The 26,369-nt window shown below is 45.1% G+C and overlaps 1 protein-coding gene across 8 annotated transcripts in view; it reads left to right on the forward strand.

Annotated features, from left to right (window-relative positions):
- The first annotated feature begins 4,952 nt into the window (after positions 1-4,952).
- Positions 4,953-26,369, forward strand: part of CYFIP2 (cytoplasmic FMR1 interacting protein 2) — a 130,917-nt gene continuing 109,500 nt past the window's right edge. Inside the window, exons 1-5 of one of the 8 annotated variants that reach the window (XM_057540557.1) lie at positions 4,974-5,045; positions 5,836-5,987; positions 8,208-8,337; positions 23,505-23,644; positions 25,414-25,503. In XM_057540557.1, the coding sequence (XP_057396540.1) occupies positions 23,528-23,644; positions 25,414-25,503 (207 nt within the window). In that variant the 5' untranslated portion in view covers positions 4,974-5,045; positions 5,836-5,987; positions 8,208-8,337; positions 23,505-23,527. Of the gene's footprint in view, positions 5,046-5,167; positions 5,462-5,835; positions 5,988-8,207; positions 8,338-13,488; positions 13,511-21,973; positions 22,044-23,504; positions 23,645-25,413; positions 25,504-26,369 lie in introns of those variants that run through there. The other 7 variants (XM_057540556.1, XM_057540560.1, XM_057540559.1 and 4 more) reach the window with 7 other exon arrangements.

The raw sequence follows: 26,369 nt of genomic DNA on the forward strand, positions 1-26,369 counted from the left end.
GGAAGTTGTCCCTGGATCACAGGACCCTGGCAGTGGCGGGCTGCACAGGCTCCCAGGAGTAGAGGTGTGGATAGTGACCTGTGCTTGCACACAGGCTTCTTGATGGCTGCAGCAGCAGCCTTAGCGTCTCATGCCTGTCTCTGGTGTCCACGCTGATAGCTACAGCTCACACCAGTCTCTGGAGCTCGTTTAGGCGGTGCTCTGAATCCCCCCTCCTCGCGCACCCCGAAACAATGGTCTCTTGACTCTTTGGCAGCTCCAGACTTTTTCCCGGACTCCCTCCTGGCTAGCTGTGGCGCACTAGCCCCCTTCAGGCTTCATGCAGCCAACCCCAGTCCTCTCCCTGGGATCTGAACTCCGAAGCCCAAGCCTCAGCTCCCGGCCCCTGCCCGCCCCAGCGGGTGAGCAGACAAGCCTCTCGGGCTGGTGAGTGCTGGTCGGCACCGATCCTCTGTGTGGGCATCTCTCTGCTTTGCCCTCTGCACCCCTGTTGCTGCGCTCTCCTCCGTGGCTCTGAAGCTTCCCCCCACTTCCCCCCACACCGTCTCCTCCAGTGAAGGGGCTCCTAGTGCCAGAGGTGCAGGTCCTGTCTCTAGTCTTTTGTCTCTGTTTTTTCTTTTTCCTTATGCCCTACCCAGGTACGTGGGGAGTTTCTTGCCTTTTGGGAAGTCTGAGGTCTTCTGCCAGCGTTCAGTAGGTGTTCTGTAGGAGCAGCTCCACATGTAGATGTATCTCTGATGTATTTGTGGGGAGGAAGGTGATCTCCATGTCTTACTCCTCCGCCATCTTGACTGTCTCCCAAAGCTCCCATTTTTGAGTATATATGATGGCTCTGCTTACTGTGTTACATTGATTGTTTCATTTAATCTTCCAAGGACCCAAGGGATAGAAACAGTTATGATCGTCTCAATTTTGTAGCTGAGGAGTACGGTGCTCAGTAACTTAGGAAAACCATTCATGGTCCCATAATTAGTAACAGGCAGAATTCAGGCTTGAAGCTAGACCTGTCTGTTCCCGAATTCCATGTTCCCAACCATTCTGTGGGGTGGATTATAGGGCCACTATGCCAGCCTCTGAGAATACAGCAGCACCAACCTCATTGTACCTCGGCTATGTTGTTGCATTCCAAATCTGGTTTGGAATACGCTCAAATTCTCCTCATCCGTTCTCATCCAAAATTATGGTAAATGATATTTGTTTAAATAAAGATGAAATGTCCTTTGCTGTCAAGTTCTATGTAAAATGTCTGACCTTCAGGGGACGCCAGTTCTCTAGAAGTCATGGAAGTGAGCAAAGTGAGAAAAAAACAGCAGAGAAGAGAGGGAATGCATTTCCAAATGACCCAGGACAGAGCTGTAATGTTTCAATAGCAAAAAAGCCCCCAATATTTCATCTATAAAACAACAGAGCTACTTCTGAGGATTTTGTGAGGATAAAATTTGCCCATCCATACACAGTACTTGGCACAGAGACTAATCCCAAATAAACATCCAATAAATGTTAGTGTAGAATATCTGCTTTAACAAATTTTCAAAGAAGGAAATAGGCAACCCAATTTCCTATGGAAAGACCTGGGTCTGGGTCCAGCCAGCCTTGGGCAACCCTTCCCCTCTCTGGGCCCCAGTTCTTTCATCTGTAAAATGAGGCAGTTTTGAGCAAGTGGTCAGGTTTTATCTAATGGACAATGTAAATTGTGTAACTGACCATCAAGTTTCTCTTTTCCTGCTAACTACACGAATGTTTAACTACACAAACCAAATGTGTGAGCCTACTGTAGCAAACCCAAAGCACATGGAGATAGTTTTTGTATCATTCACATTTTCTCCATCTCATATCCTTTTTCCTTTAAAAAAAAATTGTTACTGATTTAAAAACATTTTAATACAATGTGTCTCTATAACTTGCATTAAATGTGGTTTTAGAATAAGGTGACACAGTAATGAAAACATGGATTCTGTTTGGGAGGGGGGAAATGAGGCTATATATAATTTTGGTTAAAAGTTAAAAGCATAAGTTTTGATTTCACTACCTTGAGCAAGTTATTTAACCTGCCTTAGTTTCCTCAATTATAAAATGGGACTAACAGTTATAGTTTCCTCATAGGATAATTTTAAATATTAAATGAGATAATGCACTTGGTAAATGTTAGCCATTATTATTAATATTAATATTTATGTTTTCTCTCTCCAGAACCAGTTCTTATGCCCATTTCAGATGCACCACTATCGGTTTCTATGAAACAGGGTCTGCCGATGGATTTTAAAAGGAGACGTAGATGTCCTGACTTGGGGCTTTTCTAAAAACAAGGCAATGTTGCCACACAGAGAACTGCAGTGCGTGGCCCACAACTTTGCAAGTGGCGAAGCAATTCTCACCTTATAGCTGTGGTCCTCTCATTGCCGATGGTGCAGCCTGGGGTTGGACGGGAAGGATATCTGAAGGCAGTAGACAGATGGCTCCAAATTTCAATGGCAACGTGTAAGCTTTCGCTTTCGATTATTCATTCAACCCACTTTTACTATTATCTCTATTATTTTACATAATAGAACGCCTGTTAGGTACTAGGCACTGAGGATGCAATGGAGAGCAAGACACATCTCTGCTCTGTTAGATTTTATGTTCAGATGGTGGTATGCAGGCAAGTATGCCAACAATTACAACACAGCACAACAAGTGGTAAGGTAGAGGAAGCCCAGGGAGTTATGGGAGCATGGACGGCTGATCCTAACCCAACCCAAACGTGGAGGGGTCATGGAGGAAGCAACAGCTGAGTGGATACCAGAAAGATGACTAGAAGGTAGGCACCATTGTGGGGGAAAAGTGTGGAAAGGGTAGGGAAAGGAGGAGAGATCATTCCAAGCCAAAAAGCCTAGCTTGTGCAAAGGCCAAATGCAAGAGAGAACACAGCAAGTTTGGGGAACTAAAAGATTCCTCTTAGCTGAAGCACAGCGAGCTTGTTCACAGCAGAAAAGACTGGACAGGTAGACTCCAGATCATGGAGACACTTGTAGGCCACGGTAAGGAGGTTTGGCTCCATCCTGCGAGAAGTGAGGAGCTAGTGAATGCTTTAAGCATGGCAGGGGCATGTCCTTTGTTTTAACTCATGCAGTCTTCCACATGCAGGGGGACCTTGGAGTATATCCAACCTACTTCACTGTACAGATGGGGAAACATAGGTGAAGTGACTTATCTAAGATCACTTAGTTGCAAAACCAGGACCAAAAGGCAAGCCTCTGGATTTCCAAAACAGTGGTTTCAACAAAACCACACTGCTTCCCCTTACAAGCAAATAGAATTCAGGGGCCAGGGAATTATTTTTGCCCAAGATCTAACCAAACATATACTTAATCGTCTTTTTTGTTTTTAAGCAATGTATTCCTGCAAGGTGAAAAGACAAGGAAGGAACCACAGGGAGAAATATGTCTTCCAGAAATCTACAGCATCTAAAATAATACGCCGTATAGAATGAAAATCCGATCTCTCATTGTTAGATATTTGTAATCACTGACACCCAAAATCCCAAGGATCACAGCAGAAAATTAAAAATTAAAAAAAAGAAAGAAACCTCAGTTCTGTTTTTAAAGCCATCCTCCACAAACACACCCACAGCTTTCTCACATGGCATCAGGGACAGAATGTATATATATATATAAGTCATCCTTTCTGAAATAGCAATTTAAATTAGAATGAGTGATGTAACATCAAACCACAAAGGATCATGAATCCTGAGTGCTAGGGAAACGATGTGAGATCAGGGAGGGCAAAGGCTTCCACAAGTTCTTTGCTGAGTGTTGAGTAATGTGGCTCCTCTATAAATAGCCCCTGATAGGAAGAGCTGAGTGATGAACTAGAAATTTGTGCGCCCTTTGGAAATATTTCAGAAAGGTTCCCCTGTAGCAAGACTTTATCCCTTAACTTTAAAAAGTTTCAAATGCTTTCAAATTATTTACCTTGTGAAGTAGGAAAGGCAACTCTTATTCCCCACATTGTAGATAAGGTGGCACCTCGGGAACAGAGTGGTGAAGTGACTTGCTCAGGGGTCCCAAGGTTGGAATTCGGTGCTGCCTGACTTTCACCTGGTTTGAGGGCTCACCAGGCTGCATCTCCCTGAGAACCGTTTCTTTGGAGACTTAGAGCAGATAAGTCTTGAAGAGAAAGGTACCTGTCCTCTCAGTTTTTTCCCGGGCTTTGCCAGTAAATACTTCCCGTCACCATGTATTTGCCTTTTTGTCCATGAGGCAATTAATTCTTCCTGAAGGAAGCTGAGGGAGATCCCTGCTTCAAAGAGGGCAGCTTCAGAGATTTGGCCCCAGGGAAGTGAAAGGGAGGGTGAGAAGGTAATTTTGAATAGAGGAACAGCATTTGGCATCAGACTCCATTGGTGGAAGCCCCCTCTCCCCAACCCTCAGGTTTATTTTCTATCACTTCACCCTGTTCTTCTTCTTCACAGAACGTCTCTCAGTTGGAACTGGACATTTGCTACGTACATTTATTCCCCGTCTCTCCTAATAGATGATAAGCTCCAAAAGTGCCGGGGCCTGTCTTTTGTACACCAGTGCCTACTCAGCTCCTGGCACGGTGCTTGGAACAAAATAGGTGCTCGATAAATATTAGGGAGATAAATGAGCACTTGGAAATAATGTGAGATCAGTGAGGTCCGAAAGGAGCCCAAATCTTCAGTCCTCCTACTGCTGCAGGTGTGGTTTCCAGGCCTGGGGGGTCCTGGGGACAAGTTCTCCCTAAGTGGCGCGGCTGGCTCTCCCGGGGCGGGAACACGGGTTGCAGGTCCGGGAGGCGCCGGCCGCGCAGAGGGGCGCGCCCAGAGCCCTTGGCCGCAGCCATTTCCTGCTCTTTGTGTGACAGCCGCAGCGGCGAAGGGGCGGGATACCCGGGGCGGAGGAGGAGCCGCGGCGGTTGGGGGGGCGGGGCCGAGGGCGGGGCCCAGCGCGGCTGCAGCGGAGCGGAGCCGGGCAGAGCATCCTGCGCCCCGGCGCGGGCCACCGCAGTAGGCTCGGGCCGCTCCCCTAGACCTGCCGCAGACCCAGGTAAGCGGTGCTGGCAGGCCTTGGGGCCGGCGTGGGGACTGGGATGCTGCTGGGGATGGCGACGCGGCCGTAAGAATGCTCGAGGGGCCGGCACCCCTTCTCCCAGCCCCGGGGGTGTGCTCAGCACGGCGGCTGGGCTAGCGCGGCCTGGGGGCCCCCGAAGCCCCCGGAGGCTGGGCCTCCGGCCCGGAACAGCTCCCTGCCCCCTCTGGCCCACCCTGGGCCCCGCGGCGCGTACCCCCTGCGGGAGGCGCTGACGCACGGCGGAGCTGGGGCGCGGCGGCTGTGGCAGCAGCAGCAGGTGCGCGGCCTGGGCCGGAGCCGCCGGCCGCGGAGGAAGCGACGCTCATCCCGAGCATCGGAGACACCTGCAGCGGCCGCGAGCCCGGCGGCGGCGGCGGTCTCTCCGCGCCCAGGTACTGCAGAGCGCCGGCCGCCGCCTCTGCCGCCCCGGCCACCATCACCTCCCGCAGGGCCAGCGAGAACCGCCTGGGCCCGCCTGGCAGCGGCCTCGGGCACACAGAGCCCTTCAGTGAACGTGAGATGGGTGGGGCGAGGGGCGAAGAGGCGGCGTTTGGGGGTGGGGGCTTTAATGAGAGAGGAGGCACGCCTGACCCGCTTTGAAGCCTTCCGGCCTAGCATCGCTCTCTCTCCAGGCTGTCTGGGGGCGGGGGAGGAGGTAGGGGAAAGGAGGTGAGTGGGCTGACTCCTGGGGAAAAGGTTGGGTTTTCATGAGCTCTGAACAATCGGGAAGATGCCTACCTGTCTGTAGTAGGCTTCTGCTTTTCAGGGCAGCCCTCCCCCTCCATGGGTATACACCGTCTGAAAAGGAAGAGAAGGGCGTGCTCTGCGTGTGGCAGTGGGGACGGCGGCGGAAGCCTGGTCCGAGAGGAGTGTGGTTGTATTGAGAACCCTGCAGAGAAGGACGCTGGGACTGCCCAGGTACCCTCCCCAGCCCAGGGAATTTGACCTCTGCTTGCCTAGTTTCCCCAGCACAGCAGAAAGACTCACCAAGGGCTGATGGGCTCTTACAGACAGGCCAAGAAGGGGACAAGTATCTTTTCTTGCCGGCTCCCGGGCACCTCCTGCCTGTGCCCCCTTTAGGACAGGGGGTGTCTTACATTACTTTGGGGCACAGGCCCTGTTGCAAGCCATGCTGGCAACCATGAGATCACAGAGGTTGGAGGGCAAAAATCTAGGTTCACATCCCTGGCAGGATGGTGAAGGCCTTGAAGGTTGTTTTCTCCACCATCAGACCTTCCTTCTCTGTGACCCTCCCTGAGACTGCCCACCTCCAGTTCCATACACTGTCCTGTGCTCCACCATCCCCCCACCCATTCTCCTGTGTCAAAAATTGTTTTCAAGAAAGGAGCCAGTGAACACATTTATTCTCAAGAGCTAAATACACAAGAATTCCCCGTTAGACGCAGGAGGTGCTTTAGAAGTCATCTGACCAGAAAGGAAACAGAGGCTTAGAGGCATTTTAATGGGAAACAACGCTTTAAGTAAATAATATTTGATATCTCTAATGGTGGAATTTCAGGCAGTGGGCTGGAAGTGGGAGTGGGGAACTGGGTAGCAATTTTGGGGAACAGCTTGATGAAATGACAACAGTTAGCAGCTGTAGGCTGTGTTTGCTTGCTGCAGGGGCAGCTTTGGCCCTAAGGGCAAAAATACCATAGGAGTTGTGTGTGTGTGTGTGTGTGTGTGTGTGTGTGTGTAACTGGTCAGGGGTTACTGTCACTAGAGGGTATTGTGGAGCGCCCAGTGTACACTTGGAGGAGGTGAAACTTTCCTATAGAGAGTTACTTGTTGGCACTGGCTACCATCTGCCATGGCAGCTCCGAGGCCACAAGGAGAGTGTGTTATTGCTCACAAAGCCAGTGCCTCTGGCTAGTTCTGCAGGCTGAGCCTCTGGCTGGGGGCATTAGTGCTCTGCTCACTAAGCTTCTTTATTATATTTCCTGGCCAGTTCTGACTGGTTCTGTAGGCACCCAAGTCTGCCTTATTCAGTCCCTGCTGGTAATGGAAAAGGAAAAACTTATTTTAGGCATTAGGCCAATAGTAGGGTGTAAAATCCACCAGGATCGGAGAGTTTTACTCCAATCCAATCAGAGGCTGGCCCAGGGAAGACAATAGGCAAGAATTTAAAAACTGGAAAAGGGTCTCGGGGGAACAGTACGTGTCCCCTCTGATATATCATGCCCTCTCGGACATTCAGTGGGCCTCTGCTACTGTCATTGACCAGCAAGCCGAATTAGGTGATGAATAGGCAACAAGCTAATTGACATTGGGAGCAGCACTCCTGGAAAACAGTGCCGAGCTCCAGTCTCCATGTTTGAGGATCAGCCTACACTCTCAAAGAGGTTTCTTTTGGCCGCTGTTGGCCCCAGGGTTCCACCAAGAGCTGCACAAAATGGCCTTTTATAGCCTCCATGTGGCCACTGTAACAATGAGTCTATTTCTTTACTGGCGAGTATTAATTATTCACTTGTAGTTGACGAAACCAGGCCTCAGTCACCTTATTGGAGCCTTTGTAAAAGGCCTTTGGTCTTATTGTTCTGAGGAGCAAAGCTAAGCCTAGGGTCCAGAGGATGGACCCTGCATTAGTAGTGGAGGTGGGGCAAGAGGGTAGAGCATACTGTCACCTCGGGCAGTGACACGGTGTGCCAGCTGTGGTGGGGAAGGAGCTGGTACTTAATTGGATGCTCTAGTAAACAAGGGATGCATGCAAATGCTATGTAGAGTGTCTAGCACATAGTAAGTACTATTATATTTATATGTTTATCGTTATAATGTATTAATTACATAATCATTAAGAATGTGGCTCATGCCACATTATATATTGTGTGTCAATTTAAGAAGACAGATCTTTTGTTGTTGTCATTGTTGACTCTGCTAAAGGATTCCATGGCCTTAGAAGGCCTCCCACAGTGAAGGTTCCACCCTGGTCACTCAGCAGACACCTCATTGCTGGTGGCCATGTCCAAGAACAGCACACCTGTGAGTTGGCTGGTGTACGTCTTCATTGCTGGGGATGAGGAGGGATAGGAGGCCTTGACCTGCTAAGAGGAGTCCCAGTTTGGGGGAGGAGGTGTCGTCAACCCCGAGTTCTTACCAACTGTTCTACCTCCGAGCCTTCCTGGATTTTGCTTTTCCCAGGGGAGTTGGTCTCTGTGACCAAGGAACCCAGCCCCAGGTTGACCTGCAGAAGGTAGCCAAAGAAAGCGTGATAAGATGTGGTGTCAGCAAGGGCTTCAGCTGGGTAGTGCTCCTGAGTAGCACACTGAAGGTGGGTATAGCTGGAGTAGGAAGAGAGAAGGGGGAGGGAATATGCCCAGTGGAAACCCAGAGGTAGTTCTCACATTTCAACACAGATCAGGAAGGACCTCTTCCTCTGTGTACATTCAGCATTTTGCAACCCAACCAAAAATGTTGAAGGCGTGCTTCGCTTCCCCCAGCGGACGAAGCAGTACCGTAGTCTTCGGACACAAGATTTATCCCTGACTTGCTGTGTGCCTTTAAATCAGCCTCTACCTCTCTTGACTTTGAAAACTGGGGAACCGAAAGCAGCCTGCCCAGCTTGTTACCTACCTGTTGGCCACAGGAGCCTGCAGATGAGATAATGTTTGTAAACCTCAGGCTGAGAAGAAAAGGCCCTGGAAACAGAGGCGAGAAGGAGGTTCCTGAATGTGTGGCTCCTTTGGATGGCTGCCCTCCATTCCTAAAGGAACAATTTATTAATTACATATTGTGTGTCAACTTAAGAAGACAAATCTGTGGTCTCTCTGCACCACTGAGCCAACTGAAAGGGAAACTGAAAGGCACTTTGTGATTCACAGATTCCGTCTAGGGCCCTGGATGGTCTTGTCTGAACAAAGACACTTCAGAATTCGGTCAGTGCGTGTGGGACGCCTCCCAGGATGCAAAGATGTTGGGCACTGGCTGCCTAGCCACGGCCACTGTGCTAAGCACGGTGTGTGATGTGTCTCAAAGGACCACCATTCACGCCATACTTCTTGGACCCTGGCAACAGAGGCAAAAACAAATTGGGTGCAAATTCTTTTTTTTTTTTTTTTAATTTCTCTTGATTTTTTTTTTAAACATCTTTATTGAAGTATAATTGCTTCACAATGGTGTGTTAGTTTCTGCTTTATAACAAAGTGAATCAGCTACAGATATACACACGTTCCCATATCTCCTCCCTCCCACATCTCCCTCCCTCCCATCCTCCCCATCCCACCCCCCCAGGCGGTCACAAAGCACCATGCTGATCTCCCTGTGCTATGTGGCTTCTTCCCACTAGCTATCTATTTTACATTTGGTAGTGTATATATGTCCATGACACTCTCTCATCCTGTCACATCTCACCCCTCCCCCTCCCCATATCCTCAAGTCCATTCTTAAGTAGGTCTGTGTCTTTATTCCCATTTTGCCACTAGGTTCTTCATGACCTTTTTTTTTTTTTTTCCTTAGATTCCATATATATGTGTTAGCATACTGTATTTGTTTTTCTCTTTCTGACTTACTTCACTCCGTATGACAGACTCTAACTCCATCCACCTCATTACAAATACCTCCATTTCATTTCTTTTTATGGCTGAGTAATATTCCATTGTATATATGTGCCACATCTTCTTTATCCATTCATCCGATGATGGACACTTAGGTTGCTTCCATGTCCTTACAATAGCCAGGACATGGGTGCAAATTCTTGAAAGAAATTGTTTTGAGAAGGCAGAGGTTGGGTTCAGGCAGAATTTCTTGCAGGGATCATTCTGACTGAGTGGCATTTTGGTAGACTTGCAGCAACTCAGGAACAGTACAAGCAGAGAGGAAAGTAAACATGACCTGGAGAGCTGCCCGATAAAGACCCAACGATGACTTATCAATAGGTCTTTTGATTTTGTGTTTGCATCATCATTAAGCCATCGTAGAGCAGTGGTTCTCAGACGTTCATCTCTTCGTAGAGCAGAGAGACGTTCAGTGTGTCCGTGGTGTGTGGTCTCTGTCTTCTAAATAAGGCAGGAGATGAGGTCCTCTGCAGAAGTTAAAGGTGGTGGACTGGTTAGGAAAGTGCGGGAGATGTCCGGAGATTTGGAACAGCTGCCTTTGTGGGTGGAATAAGAAATCAGATGGGGATGAATGAGAGCATTGTCTAACTTTACTGAAGGCCCAGCTGAGATCAAAGAGAATCTGCAGGGCTGACCCTCATAGAAGACACTCAGTAACTCAGTGTTAAGTGAAGGGATACCTGAGAATGATTTTCTATTTGTGCTTTTAAATTGTGACGGCTTAAGACCGATTCAGGTAAGGTATGAATGGTGAGACAAGAATTCAAAACTCAGGGTCAGCCATCAACCTCCAAGTATGCTATACCTTCATAAGAGAAAGAGAAATGAAGTTCTGCTTTTTATTTTTTGAGGTGGAAACTGTATGACAGAAAAATTTTCTAAATATATCTCTTCAGATTCTTATAGTAATAAGGCTGACTTAGATATGGTACCTTAGGGGACCATGATGTTTAAAATTTTTTTTTTTTTTTTAATCAGAAGACATGAATTTTGGCCATTGGCTCTTGTATTCAACAAATAGTTCATGAAGTGTTAATTAAGCAAGTAATGCCTAGGATGTGCCCAGCTCTGTACTAGTTGCTATGGGTCAGACCCCCCCAAAAGAGGACAGTTATCCTTGCCATTTTTGGTGGTGCAAAGAATTAGTAAACTATAAAGCAGTTTATAATGCAATAGGAAATTGTGGACTCCAGACTGTGAGTGCTATGGGAATCCAAGAAATGAAGGTTGTGGTGGAGTTCGGCTGGTCAGACCTTCATGGAGGGGGCCTGTCTTGAATTGGGCCTTGACAGTGGTCAAAGGTAGGATATGAGAAGGGGAGAGGACAGTCCACTAGGGAGCGGAGAGAGTTTGAGCAAAGGCACAAGGCAAGAATGTCCATGGGCAGGTTTATGGCACTGTAAGTACTCTTGCCACAGTGGACAGGCCGTGTTGGGAAGCATATTCTTGAAGGACGTCCTTTGGATGGAGTGTCTCATTTATAGTCACAGTCGTTTGCTTTTGAGTTGGAATGACCCTGAAAGAGGTTCAAGTTCAGTGATTCCTAACTAGTTGTTTTTGGGTTTGCTTTTGTTTTTTCCTAAGTACATTTGATGGACAGTATCAACATACTCAGTACATCACACCCAGCAGCCATTCCCCTCCCCAGCTCTACCCCATTTTCTCCCACTCAAGAAAAGAGATGAACATGCAAACAATGATACCATGGGAGGACTTTGAACCCTCCCTCACACATAATAAAAAGCACCTTGTTTGCAAACCTCACCAGTCAAACTGTTACTGGGACAAGTTGCCGCAATAACCATCGCAACAGAGGTTTTGCCATCATGGTTGAGAAGCACTACTAGACCAGCCTTCATATTTTACAGACAGAGAAATGGCCCTTTTAGAGTGAGGGAAAGTGTGGTTTGGGGGCCTATGTCAGTCTTCAGGCTGAGCCACATTCGAGTTGCAACTTCACATCCATGAAGCTGAGGTTTGCATGCCCCAAGACGGTGGTCGAACTGAAGTCTCGCTCTTTGTTTCCACAGCAGATGCAATGGCTTCCCTTTCTGAGTTTTAGCATGTGCCTCTGAAAGGCAGCTCCTCTCCCCAGACACAAGTCACGTTGGTGCCCCTCCTGTGGTGCCCTGTCACAGGCCCCAGCGGGAGCAAATCAGCACGCTGCCTTCTGTGGCATGACCTCCCCTCCCAAGAGGGTGGGATCTGCCGGGTTGGGTTGTCAACGGAAAGGCCTCCTCAACCCTGGCAAGCACAGGAAGCAGCTGAGTGAAACGGCAAATGGAGTGGCAAGCCCCTTAGCCCCGCCAGGATCTTTTTCTTTGCTGTAAACAAAGAAGAGGGTAGGCCTTCTCCAGAGACCCAAGTCGAGGCTGACTTGGACTTCTCTGCTGTGACCTCAGGTCCCCTGTGTGGAGAGAGGCTGCAGGTGACGGGGCCTCTGGGCCTAGGAGACCCACAGGGAGGGACTTACCTAGCAAAGGCTGCCTGAGACAGAGCAGTGGACTGGCCAGCTGTCTGACTGCCAGCAAGGAAGCCTTGAGTTGTTGTCTTTTAAAGTACATTTTAAATTTTTGATCAAAGCAATACACGCACATGCTTAAATGAATCAAATAGTATTGAAAGACTCACAGTGAAAAACAAGCATCCAGTGCCCACCTCCCCCAGAGGCTGCTGCTTTTAACTTACCATTTCTTCCAGTAGTTGCCTCCAGATCTCTAAATGATATGCTTATGCTGCTCTTTCTTGATTTATCTATTCTAAGTGTCATCTATTCACTTCCTGCTGTGATGGATGAAGATTTCGCTTTCTGACACCATCCGCCTCTCTCCCCTGCCCTCATCTCCCAATATAGTAAGAGCTGTGTTTTAACCCAAATCATATTTCAAGCATCTCCCTTATTGAGACGTGTAAATGATGACCACGAGAAAGCCAAGTAATGTCCTTTGATTGTAGTATTTCCTTGCTTACATGGATTTTTGTTTTACTGCAGAATTCTTCCTCCCTCCTTCCCTCCCTCCCTTCCTTCTTTCTAATATTCCTCTTTTTCTTTTACGGCGCTGTCATATCAGTCATTGTGTCAGGTCCCCTTGTCTTCCAAGGAAGTTGCAGTGTTAGCCCAGCTCAGCCCCGAACTAGCCAAGGGACCCTGCCCAAGTCCTCTCGTGTCTCGACCTCAGTGTCGTTATAGTAAAAAGAGAGCTCAGGTAGGAGGCCAGAGACCCATCTTGTGCTCATTCTAAACCTCAAAGCCCATCACCCCACCTCAGAGATTTGTATGTCTGCGGAGTCCCTCCTCCTGGGCGGGGCAACCCCAGGCGCTGGCAGGGGGCAGTGCCACAGAGACAGGCCGGGGAGGGGCCTGGTTGAGGCCCTGCCTCACGGTGGTCCGCTCACCCTGCGGTGTAGGGGCTGCGCCCTGGGGAAGCGTGGCTGCGTCTCTTGCTCTCTTTTTCGCCCCTGTTCATTTTCATTCAGCAGAGTCTCTGCGCGTAGGGGCAGCATCAATCATACACCCCAGACTCCCCCGGCTCCCGCCCCAGCTCCAGCTCCCTTTGCCCCACTCCCGCTTATGTTCCATATACCCAAAGTTCCCCAAAAGCGGTCATACAAATACTAACATTTTTTGGTAAAAGCTTCATTGAGATATAGTTCACGTATTGTACAATTCACCCATTTAAAGCATATAGCTCAGTGGCTTTTAGTATATTCGCAGAGTTGTGCAACCATCATCACGATTAATTTCCGTAACATTTTCATCACCCCAGAAAGAAACCTCATACCCTTTAGCAACACCACCTCTTTCCCTCAGTCTCTACCCTGAGGCTAGGCAATTACTAATCTACCTTATATCTCTATAGATTTGCCTATTTTGGACATTTCCTTTAAAAGGTATGTTATGCTTCTTTCACTTAATGTAATTTATTATTTCCAAAGTTCATCTACATTGTAGCATGTATCCATAATTCATTCCTTTTTGTGGCTGAGTAATATTCCATGGTATGGATATACCATATTTTTTTCATCTGTTCATCAGTTGATGGATATTTGAGTTGTTTCCCCTTTTTGTCTATCACAAATAATGCTACTATGAGCATTCATGTACAAGTTTTTTTGTGAATATATATTTTCATTTTTCTTACGAATATACCTAGGAGTGGAATTGCTGGGTCTTATGGTAATTCTGTGTTTAAAAACGTGAGGAGGGACTTCCCTGGTGGCACAGTGGTTAGGAATCTGCTTGCCAGTGCCAGGGACACGGGTTTGATCCCTGGTCCAGGAAGATCCCACATGCCGTGGAGCAATTAAGCCCATGCACTGTAACTACTGAGCCTGCGCTCTAGAGCCCGTGAGCCACAACTACTGAGCCCGCGAGCCACACCTACTGAAGCCCATGCGCCTAGAGCCCGTGCTCCGCAACAAGAGAAGCTACTGCAATGAGAAGCCCGCGCACCGCAACGAAGAGTAGCCCCCACTCGCTGCAACTAGAGAAAGCCTGAGTGCAGCAACGAAGACCCAGTGCAGCCAAAAATAAATAAAATTAAAAAAAAAAATTTTTTTTTTAAATGTGAGGAACTGCCGAACTGTTTATCAAAGTGGCTGTACTATTTTACATTCCTACCAGCAATAAATGGGGGTTCCAATTTCACACCCTCACCAACACTTGTACTTACCTGTCTTTTTGATTATAGCCATTTTAATAGATGTGAAGTAATATCTCATTGTGATTTTGATTTGCATTTCCCTAATAACTAGGAATAATAATCATCTTTTAATGTGATTATTGGCCATTTGTATATCTTCTTTGGAGAAAAGTCTGTTCAGATCCTTTGCCTATTTTTAAAATTGGGTTGTCTTTTTTTTTTTTTTTAATTCATTTATTTTACTTATGGCTGTGTTGGGTCTTCGTTTCTGTGCGAGGGCTTTCTCTAGTTGTGGCACGTGGGGGCCACTCTTCATCGCGGTGCGCGGGCCTCTCACTATCGCGGCCTCTCTTGTTGCGGAGCACAGGTTCCAGACGCGCAGGCTCAGTAATTGTGGCTCACGGGCCTAGTCGCTCCGCGGCATGTGGGATCTTCCCAGACCAGGGCTCGAACCTGTGTTCCCTGCATTGGCAGGCAGACTCTCAACCACTGCGCCACCAGGGAAGCCGTGGGTTGTCTTTTTATTATTGAATTTTAAGAGTTCTTTGTATCTTCTCCATGTTTAGCAGATATATGATTTCCAAATATTTTCTCCCATTCTGTGGATTGTCTTTTCACTTTTTTTTTTTTTTGGCCATACTGCACAGCTTGTGGGATCTTAGCTCCCCAACCTGGGATTGAACCTGGGCCCCAGCAGTGAAAGCGCTAAGTCCTAACCACTGGACTGCCAGGGAATTCCCTCTTTTCACTTTTTTGATGATGTCTCTTGAAGTACAAAAGTTTTAAATTTAATTTTGATGATGTGTAGTTTTATCTTTTTTTTATTTCATTGTTTGTGCTTTTGGTGTCATTACATATTCCAAAGTCACAAGTGTTTACTCTTGTGTTTTTTTCCTAGGAGTTTTATAGTTTTAGGTATTACATTTAGGTCTTTGATCCATTTTGAGTTAATTCGTTATATGGTCTGAGGTAGAGGTTAAACTTCATTCTTTTGCATGTGGATGTCCAGCTTTCCCAAAACCATTTGTTGAAAAGAGTATTTTTTCCCCATTGAATTGTCTTGGCAACCTTGTCAAAAAATCAGTTGACCATAAATAAATGTTATCTTTGGATTCTCAATTCCGTTCTATTGATCTATATTTCTGTCCTTATGCCAGCACCACACTGTTTGATTACTGTAGCTTTGTAGTAAATTTTTACATCAAGAACTGTGCATCTTCCAATTTTGTTCTTTTTCAAGATTGTTTTGGCTATTCTAGGTGGGTCCCTTGAATTTCCATATGAATTTTAGGATCAGTTTGTCAATTTCTGCACAGAAACCAGCTGGGATTTGAATAGGGATTACGTTGGATTTATATCAGTTTAGGAAGTGTTGCCATTTTAACAGTGTAAGTCTTCCAGTCTATGAAAATGGGATATCTTTTCATTTATTTGGGTTGTCTTTAATTTTTTCAACAGTGTTTTATAGTTTTCAGAGTATACATTTTACAATTCTTTTTGCTGTATTTATTCCTAAGTATTGTACTATTTTTGATGCTATGGTATATAGAGTTGTTTTCCTAATTTCATTTTTATATTGAGCATTGCTAATGAATAGAGATATAATTGATTTTCCTTATATTCTTATATCCTGCAACTTTGCTGGACATGTTTATTCATTCTAATAGTTTTCTAGTGTATTTTTTTGGATTTTCTACATACAAGATCGTGTCATCTTCAAGTAGAGATAGTTTTACTTCTTCCTTTCTAATGTGGATATCATTTATTTCATTGCCTTTCCTAATTGTTCTGATACCCTGGCTAGAACCTCCAGCACAATGCTGAATAGAAATGGAGAGAGTGGACCTCTTCGTCTTCTTCCTAATCCTGGGGGAAAGCATTTAGTCTTTCATCATTAAGTCTGATGTTGGCTGCAGCTGTTTTTGTAGCTGCCCTTTATCAGGTTGAGAAAGTTACCTTCTGTTCCTAGTTGGTCGAGTGTTCTTATTATGAAGGAGTGTGAGTTTTGTGAAATGCTTTTTCTGTATGTGTTGAGATGATCCTGTGGGGATTTGTCGTTTATTGCATTGATATGGCTTATCACATTCATTGATTTTTGGATGTTATTGTTAACCCAGTCTTACATTCCAGGGTGAATTTCACTTGGTCTTGGTGTATAATCCTTTTTATATGTTGCTGGATTTAGGTTTTGTTGGGGGGACTAACATTTATGATGCACTTTCTACCTACCAAGCTTTTTACATGGGATAACTCAGTTTTCAAAGCATATGAGGTAGGAACTATTATTATTCTTTATATCAAAATGAGGCACGTGAGGCTCAGAAACATTATGCCATCTTCCCAAGGTCACACAGCCAGGTAGCGGCAGAGTCAGGACTCTAGTTCACTACCACACTAAACCACCTCTAGTGAGCATATCAATGGTGGACGTGAGATGATTTTCACATGACACTCAGACCTGTGTTTGTTTTCATTGTTTGTTTTTTTTTGTTTTTTTTTGTTTTTTTTTGTTTTTTAAAGTTTTTACTTGATTTTATTTATTTATTTATTTATTTTTGGCTGTGTTGGGTCTTCGGTTCGTGCGAGGGCTTTCTCCAGTTGCGGCAAGCGGGGGCCACTCTTCATCGCGGTGCGGGGACCGCTCTTCATCGCGGTGCGCGGGCCTTTCTCTATCGCGGCCCCTCCCGTCGCGGGGCACAGGCTCCAGACGCGCAGGCTCAGCAATTGTGGCTCACGGGCCCAGCTGCTCCGTGGCATGTGGGATCTTCCCAGACCAGGGCTCGAACCCGTGTCCCCTGCATTAGCAGGCAGATTCTCAACCACTGCGCCACCAGGGAAGCCCCATTGTTTTTTATTTTTTGTAGTTTCCCTCTGCTTCTCTATTAGTGATTATGATATAAAGCTTTCTTCTAAAATATATTTATAAAGTAGAAACAAAAAGTCTATTTAGAAAAAATACTAAGTAAATAATTGTACAGGCCGTTTATGGATATGACTGCGTATTCTGTGTTGATTTAAATTATCTATGTTATTAATAATGAAGGAGAAGGAATGGGAAACTAGAAATGAAGACATGCTAAGTCATCTCTTTCCTCCCGTGTTGTCGGGGAATTCAGGTATTTTCATGTGTTCTTGCATCCATCCGGTACTTCCTCAGTGCCTCATCTTTCCTTGGCACCCTACTAAGGTCTCCAAGGTTTTCAGTGATGGGTAAGAAATGGTCTCTGGCTTCAGGGAACTTGCACATGCATGCATCATTCTGTTTTGGTTTCGGGGGGCAACATATATTTTATCTTGTGGGCAAACTCAGATTGAGTGCTAGTGGCCGCTTGGAGTTTTGTATTTCACAAGAAGGATTCTGAGGCTACCCATGGACTCATTGAGAAATAGAGATGTTATCAATGAGCAACATTTGCCCTGGTATGGGAAGAGGAAGTAGCAGTACTTTGGAATTTTTTCCTTGCTCAGTCAAATGCTGCTCCAAATGTTTTTTTTTTGAGGGGGACAGTCTAAGCCTCAGTCAAATGCTCAGTCAAATGCTGCTCCAAATGTTTTTTTTTTGAGGGGGACAGTCTAAGCCTCCCTTACATTTATTTTTATATTTATATATTTATTTACATATTTACTTATATATTTTTTATTTGCAGATATAAAGATACATATGCATTTATTTTTTTTTAACTTTATTTTTATTTATTTGTTTTAGTGGAGAGATTTACAAACAAGGAAAATATTTCTTGGCCTCTCATGAAACCCAAAGGTGACAGTTACCTAATCTTTATGGCTTGACAGAGTCTTACTCTTCAGAGGAAGGAAGAGGCAGCCAAGTTGGAAACAAAAGAAAGTAAAGTGCTTGGGACCTTTCAAAAAGGTACAAAAGTGGTGCAGTCTAGAAGAAAGGGCTTAGAACTGGGAGTCAAGATATCCCATTTCTGCCCTAACTCAGTCACTAGTAGTGACCATGCGACCATGAATGAACGTTTTCATTTCTTAGCAACAGTGTGTCCTCCCTAGAAAAACAGCAAAAATAACACCTGTCCCCTCGAACCTGCAAGGGTGTTATGATTGAGGAAATCAAAATGAAAGTTCTATAGAGTTAAGAATTAGTGTAATATTTCTGATGCCTTCCTCTTGTGTAGGAGAGTTGCTGCAATGTTTAATTCATCCATTCGCTCTCTTAAAAAGAGGCCAACCGACTAGCTAATATTTCCCGAGTGCTTGCTGTGTGCCTGCTGTTGGGCTGAGCATTTCACGTGCTGTAATGTTATATAATCCTCATAATAAATCACTGAGGGCAGGGACTATTATTAATCATCGCCCCTTTACAGATAAGGAAACGGAGGCTCAGAGAGGTTAAGGAACTTACTTATGGTTATGCAGCTAGGAAGTAACAGATGGCAGATATGAACACAGAACTCGAGCTTACCCACCATACTTAGCCTAGTTTTCCATGTCATTAAACCTTCTGACTTTTTTCGTTTTTCTTCCAGAAAGTCAGTCAGAAAATAACAATGCAGATCTTTTGCTTAGAGAATAGCAACCTGCATTCCCAAAGCCAGGCTCTCCTAGTGCCCATCCTGCGTCTGTGAGGCCCCTTGCTTCTTGTTCAGGATCTGTCAGTCATCTCAGTGGGGGGATGGAGGAGTGGAGGGGTGGAGGGGGTTGGACACGGGGCCTACAAGACCTTCTCAGAAGCAGATTGCCCGAGAGCCCAGTGTTATTACTACTCGGTGAAACCAGGCCCCTGAGTTTCAGTTTGTTATGAAGATGCTGAATTTAAATCTGCCATGAATGCCCCACATTGCAGGTTGCAGCTCTGTCTGGTAAATGGTGCTCCCAGAACAGTGTTAGTTTTTTAAATATTTTATTAATTTCTCTTCCAAAGTGACAAAATGACCACGTGGTCGTAGACGCCATATTAAGAATTCTTCTCCTTTGGAAGATTGCATAACAGGCAGGACACTTGCGCTGGAAAAGAAGTACTTATTTTCATGTATACCTCTGATAAAATTTCTGGAATGTTTTTTCTTTCTGACTGATGTGGAGTTGGCAGTGACTTCTAGCACTTGGGCTAAAAATGTCTGATTTCCTTCTCCCTTAGGCAGTGAATGATCCACAAAGAAACAGAGAAATCCATTAGAGAAGCTGTATTTGTAATGGAAATAAAGACTCCTAATTTATTGGCTCTGTAGGTCGTTCACTTATTGAGTCTCATCAAGGGAAGGACGGGGGTATTATTGTGTTAAAGGGGAAAATCTTAAGGGTTATTCTGGTAAATGAGTATTTTAGAATCTGAGAAGCCTAGAAGAAACCCAGGTAATAGGAGGAAGGAGAAGGTAAAGATCATAAGTAGGAGTCAGGGAAGATGAAGGAAGGGAAGACAGATTAGACCTGGGAGTGTATACATTGAGCTGGGAGTTTTTATGGAACATTTCTGACATATTTAAAATTGGAGGGACTTCCCTGGCGGTTCAGTGGTTAAGACTCCGAGCTTCCATTGCAGGGGGCCCAGGTTCAAGCCCCGGTCAGGGAACTAAGATCCCACATGCTGCATGGCGTGGCCAAAGATAAATAAATAAAATAAATTAAAAAGTAACATAAAATTGGATAAAAAATTATCATAAATCTCTATGTGTAAGCATCACACAGGATTGACAATTATTAACTTTAGCTGATTTTGTCTCATTTATTTCTCACTCTTCCCCCATCTGATATGATTTGGAAGCAAACCCCTGTATCCTTTTATCCATATTTTAGTAGGTATTTGTCGAAGATAAGGACTATTTTAAAACATAACCTCAATATTGTTGTCACATCTAAAAAATAATAACAGTTTCCTTAATACTGTCAAATATCGAGTCAGTAACTAGCCAGAGAAATTTTCCTGTTTTCTCATATATGTTACAATTTCATCTTTATGGTGGTTTGTTTGAAATAAGATCCAAATGAAGTAAAACCATGTGATAGTCTAAGTCTCTTATCATCTATAACTTCCCCCTCTCTTTTTTTTTTCCCTTGCACTTTATTTGTTAAAGATGCTCAGTCATTTGTCCAGCAGACTTTCCCATAGATTGTATTTTACTGAGTACCTCACTGTGGTGTATTTTAACATGTTCTGTCCTCTGTATTTCCTGTCAGATTGTATCAAAGGCTTGATTAGATTCAGGTATTTTGTTTTGGGTTCAGCACTCTTTGTAAGGTGATGGTGTGTTTTTCCATCAGGAGGCGCATAATATCTGGTTGTCCCTCATGTAGTGATGTTAGCAGCAGTTGGTGATCAGTGCCTACATCCATTTGTTCATTAGGGGTTGGAAACTAGGGATATTTTAATTCTGTGAATATTTCTGGGGGAAAAAAAGAAATACCTTTATAAAGAGAAGCATCTCTCTCTCCTACAATTCATTTATCCAGTGGTACAGTTGGTATAGGAAAGATTGGTTCAATGTTTGCTTCTTTCCTTTTATTTATTGATTTTCAACGTAAAAGTTGGTTCACAGGCATCCTCCAGCAGTAACAAAGGCATAAAACCAAGTTTTTATTAAGTGTCTTTACGATCTCATGGATTCACATATATTTGATATTGTTTCAAGTCCCTTGAGTTGTGCTAACTGGTGCTCAGATCACCCCATCTTTGGCCAATGGAGGCTGCCTCAATTTGGCCCCTGGGTCCCTTTGACACAGCCCTGGTAGTCATAGATAAATAGTTGCTTCTAGGCCTTTCTTATAAGACAAACCTAGGTTCCAAGCCCAGCTCCAGCACTTGCCAGCCCTTGACCTTGAAAAGTGACCTAAATTCTGAGCTTCTGTTTCCTCATCTGTAAAATGGGAATAATCATAGTACTTACCTTTATAAGGTTGATGCAAGATTAAAATAGCTGAGTGCTTGGCAGAGTGACACAGAGTAATGGCTTTAAAAGGTTAGTTTTAGGGGCTTCCCTGGTGGCGCAGTGATTAAGAATCCGCCTGCCAATGCAGGGGACACGGGTTCGAGCCCTGGTCTGGGAAGATCCCACATGCCGCGGAGCAGCTGGGCCCGTGGCCACAATTACTGAGCCTGCGCATCTGGAGCCTGTGCTCCGCAACAAGAGAGGCCGCGACAGTGAGAGGCCCGCGCACCGCGATGAAGAGTGGCCCCCACTTGCCACAACTAGAGAAAGCCCTCGCACAGAAACGAAGACCCAACACAGCCATAAATAAATAAATAAATAAAATTTAAAAAAAAATGTTAGTTTTATTATTATTTGAATTAACGAAGAGAATTATTAGGGCTTTGGCGCTTACAGATCATTATGCCCTGGACAATCATTAACCCTTCCTGAAAAATGGACTTAACATTAATGTGCTAAAGAAGACAATCTTTTCTGTGGATAGGCAAATGGTCTTGCTGTAGAACTGAATGCCACGCTTAGAATTCAGGCCAGAGAAGAGAGCAGAGGAAGCAGCATAGGTGTGGAGAGGGCCTGAAACCACCCCCGTGAGGCCAGGCACCTGCAGAGGGCAGAGGAGGCAGTCACTTCTGAGCTCCCCCGTGCCCTCATTGGATGTGGCCTTCACTGTTGCCATAGCGCGTGACAGGGAGGTGAGTTGAGAACTCAGTGAAGTGTGAAGCGGTAGTCAGCAGCTCAGCCCCATCTGCCCTCCCAGCCGGGCCTAAAGGAGACACAGGGGGCAGCCTGCGTGGGGTGCACTCTGCAACTGTGTCAGCCCTTCACGGCCTGGGCCCAGCTCTGCTGTCGCCGGTCCTTTTCTGCCCTGGCCTCTGACACCACATTTCCTAATGAGTGAGGCAAATTCTCTGACACTCTGAGACTCCAGCCCTGAAGCAGGTCTCAGGCTTCCCTGGGATTAGGGATGGGGAGGGAGGGAGGGCGCTCTCCGGAGTGCAGTCAGCCTTCTCCGTGTTTCCTCGTTCGAATATGCTAAAGGGTTAGCAGTTGCTGCCGCCGCTGCTTATTATTATGTTATTAATCTTTTTTTAAAACTCAGTTTTCAGATTTTTGTTCACCTAGTCTACTATTTGTTTTGTTTTGCTGTTTTTTTGCTTCATTTATTTCTGCTTTTGTAATTAGTAATCCCTGCATTCTCATTTTTGGGGGTTGATTTTTATCCTTTTTTAGGTTTTTGAGTGGAAAATTCAGTTCATTTAATTCTGCTTTCTTATTTCCTATGAAATGCATCAGGACATTTATTCATGCTCTCTTTCAGTTCTAAATATTTTATCATTTCTATTTGAATTCCTCTTCAGCTATGAATAACCTAGCAGTATGTTTTTACAAATTTTCATAGATATGGGGTTTTTTCTTTGCTGTAATTTGCATTATTGATTTCTAAGTTTATTGCACTGTAGTCAGTGAATGTGACTTCTAGAAGGTCATATTTGGGGGAACTTGTGAGAACTTGTTTTATGCTCTAAATCATGATCATTTTTAATTAATGTTTCACATATGCTTTAAAAAATGAGTATTCTGTTTGCTGAGTGCTGAGTTCTTAAAATAGCAGTTAGCTCCTTTTAGGTAGGTGCTGTTTAGAACCTCTTCAGCTTCACTGCCTGGCAAAGTTCTCATCACAGCCGCTGTACTCTGCCAGGGTATGAGACACAAAAATGTCTATTTTGGGCTGATTTGTTTGGTGTGGCTCACAAAACATACCATATGTCCAGGCCAAGGAAGACAATGGCTCTAATGTTTTTGCAAATAAGGTTAAATTTGCTGGAGTCTGAATTCTTTGACTCGCAGCTTAATTTCAAACTCTGGTTTCAAGTTGATAATCTTTGGCTCGCTCAGTCATGGATGTTTGTGTTATGCAATAATTTAAGAGTGGAGCTGATAAATATCTTCTTGAATAACAAAAGCTGGAGGCTGACTTTGGCCCATGTTCTAGCGTCAAGCATAATTTGAGGTCCTTTGCTTCTGGTCACTGTGGTTGTATGAGTGTCAACATAACTTCTCTGAGCCTTGTTTTTCCATCAGTTATGTGGATATGAGACCACCTGCCATCAGAGGGTTGTGGTGAGGCTCAGTCAAGGCAATAGACATAAAAAAGTACTTCGTAAACTGTAAAGAGCTCCTCAGATATCAGGCACGGGTTGAGGGCACCACGTGAAGAAGTAGCAAGTGGAAGCGGTCTCGGTGCGTGTTCCTTAACTCCCCGGGTTCTCCGGAAGGAGCCTGGACAGGGTGAGCTTGGGAGAAGTGTTTGAAGGCCCCTGAAACTCTCCGTTTCCTTCTCTTCCATCCCCCCAGTGCGGACAACAGAAACTGCCACCATGACCACCCACGTCACCCTGGAAGACGCCCTGTCCAACGTGGACCTGCTGGAAGAGCTGCCCCTCCCTGACCAGCAGCCATGCATCGAACCCCCGCCTTCCTCCATCATGTACCAGGTTAAGTCCGCCCAGAGCACCGGGGCCAGATGGTGGGGGGTGGGATCAGGAATTCTGGGGATCCCCTGAGAGGGTTTGCCCTGAAGGCAGAGGGAAGGGGGATGCCTGCATCTAGAAGGTGAAAGGTCGTCCGCTGATGGGAGTCCCTGGTGCACTGGTGGAGCTGAGTGTAAGCAATAGATAAGCTAGTAAATGTACACCAGGGCTGTTTCTCTTCCCTCGGGGAAGGCTTGTTGATCCGTTCTGACCCCAAATACCTTCCCGGCTGGCTGTTCTTGCTGCAGCACCAACCAAGGTTTTGGCAGCTCTGACCTCATGAATTAAATATCGCAATTTAGAAACCCCTAGAGCCTGCCTGGGTAATTACTTTTCCTTCATGTATGTGAGAAGAGGTCTTCAACTCCCCACAGCCGATAATGGCTCCGGGAAGCCAGTCACAGTTGTTTGCTTTTGCCTGAGAGGCAAGCTTGTGACAAACCATGGTCAGATTGCTCAAAACCACGATCCCACCTGGGCATGGCGGGAAGGGCATCGGTGCAGCCATAGTCAGCCTTGCAAATAGCCGCTTGTCTGGGTGTGCTGGGCGAGTATACCATGTTATGAAAGAATTAGTTAATTGGAAATTTTTAGCTTTTTAGCTGCATTTGACCTTTTGAAAGTTCTTGGACTGCTAAATGAGACCAAATATAAATGCATAGTATATTTTAAATTTCATTCAATGGCTAGATTTATTAAGCACATGCCTGAAGGTTCAACTCATCAACTTGGTTTATTCACATTTTCTAACCCAGATTAAATTTTAATTATGTAAATATCTTTTTTATTATTAGCAATACAGCAAAGTATTTATAACAAATAAAAATTTCCCTGTAACTATGTCTATATATATACACCCACACACCTTTTTACCATGTATATATATAATTTTTTATTTTTTAACCAAAAGAGAATGGCACTATATTATGTTGCTCTATGATTTGGCTTTTTTAACTTAAAATTTATTATGGTTATTTTTCCTGACAATACTGCTATGCTACCACACTGTATTTAACCACCTCATAGTACTTATAAGATAAGCCCATTGTATGGATATACTATTATTTATTTAGCTTTTTGCTCTTAATGGATATTTGGATGGTTTCCAGTTTTTTTATTAAAAAAAAATACTGCAGTTATTATTCTTGTACAGATGTATCTGCACCCTCAGGCAAGTATTTTTGCAACTGCTGGATCAAAGCAGTGTACACCTTCACCTTTTGTTTTAATATCTTCATCTTTCAAAAATTTTTTTTATTTTTTATACAATTTTTAAAGTTATTACAAAATTTTGGCTACATTCCCAGTGTTGTACAATACAACCTTGAGCCTATTTTACACCCATTAGTTTGTACCTCCCATTCCCCACCACTGGTAACCACTAGTTTTTCCTCTATATCTGTGAGTCTGCTTCTTTCTTAAAAAAAAAAAAAAAAAAAACACGTCTTCACTTTTAAGAGCTATTTAGGCTTGTATGGTTTAAGCCTTTACTTCCAAGGCTCCCTGGGTGAACCTGATTACCCATGGGAAGCAGATGCAGGCCCTGGCTGTAGCCAGCTCCTGCCCAGTGGGATTCAGGGTGGGATTTCTTGGCAGAAGATGAGAGGGTGATGTGGAGATAGATTTCCACAGAGAGCTTGGGCATTTGTTGGCAGCAGTTTATTCCCTGGACACCCAGCCGCCTTGGACCTGTTTTCCAACCACCACATGTTCCTGTTCTCTAATTCCCGCAGGCTAACTTTGACACAAACTTCGAGGACAGGAATGCGTTTGTCACAGGCATTGCAAGGTACATTGAGCAGGCTACAGTCCACTCCAGCATGGTAAGTCTCTGTGACCTTCAGGGACAGACGTGCCCCCTGCTGGTGGGGACGGGGCTGTGGGCAGCTTCTCTCGCCAGGGGCATGTGCTGTTCCAAGACACTCTGCCTCAGATCCATCTCCTCAAGCCCATCCTCATGCCCCACCCATCCCCTCTCAGCGCGCGGAGGCACTCTGTTCCGTATCTTCCAGCCTTGCAAATCCTGCTCACCTTTGGGGCCTGAACTGTATTCCCACTGTTCACTTCCCTGAGCTTCTCTAGCTTTGGGGGTTAACAGTTGATTAGATCCTGCCTTGTTTTATGCTTTATAGATAGATTACTGGCTGTGTGGAATTTTGACCCTTGACCAAAGCACAAAGTTTCTCAAAAAAGGTTTGGAGTAACACATTATTGGTGGCCTAAATCATTCACAAAGAGGGACTAGTTGTTTGATGGGTCTTTGTCTGACCCATCTGTGAGGGTACCCTTCCTTCTTGGACTTTTCATTGATTTCATCCTCATGCATCACTGACATTTAAAGAATTCCAAACTTCTCATTCACAGGTTCTGCCTGTGGCTCAGTGGACCTTTCTCACTATATCAGCGATAGCCTAAAGCCTGTCTCACCACACCCTGCCCATTCATTCAATAAATATTGTGTACCTGGTACCTGGAGAGACCCTGCTAAATGCTGGAGAGGGGGATATGCAAGGACAGATGGGGCTGGTCTTGGTTCTCAATGAGTCAGGTAGAAATAGACAGGCTTACCATTTATTGAACATTTTCTGTGCAGATATTTTAAATGCACTGTCTTAATTAATCCTCACCTCAACCCTTTGAAGAAGGGTCTATTACAATACTCATTTTATGGGTGGGGAAAACTGAGGTC

This window comes from Balaenoptera acutorostrata, chromosome 2 (assembly GCF_949987535.1).
Source record: "Balaenoptera acutorostrata chromosome 2, mBalAcu1.1, whole genome shotgun sequence".
Classification (NCBI taxonomy): Eukaryota; Metazoa; Chordata; class Mammalia; order Artiodactyla; family Balaenopteridae; genus Balaenoptera; species Balaenoptera acutorostrata.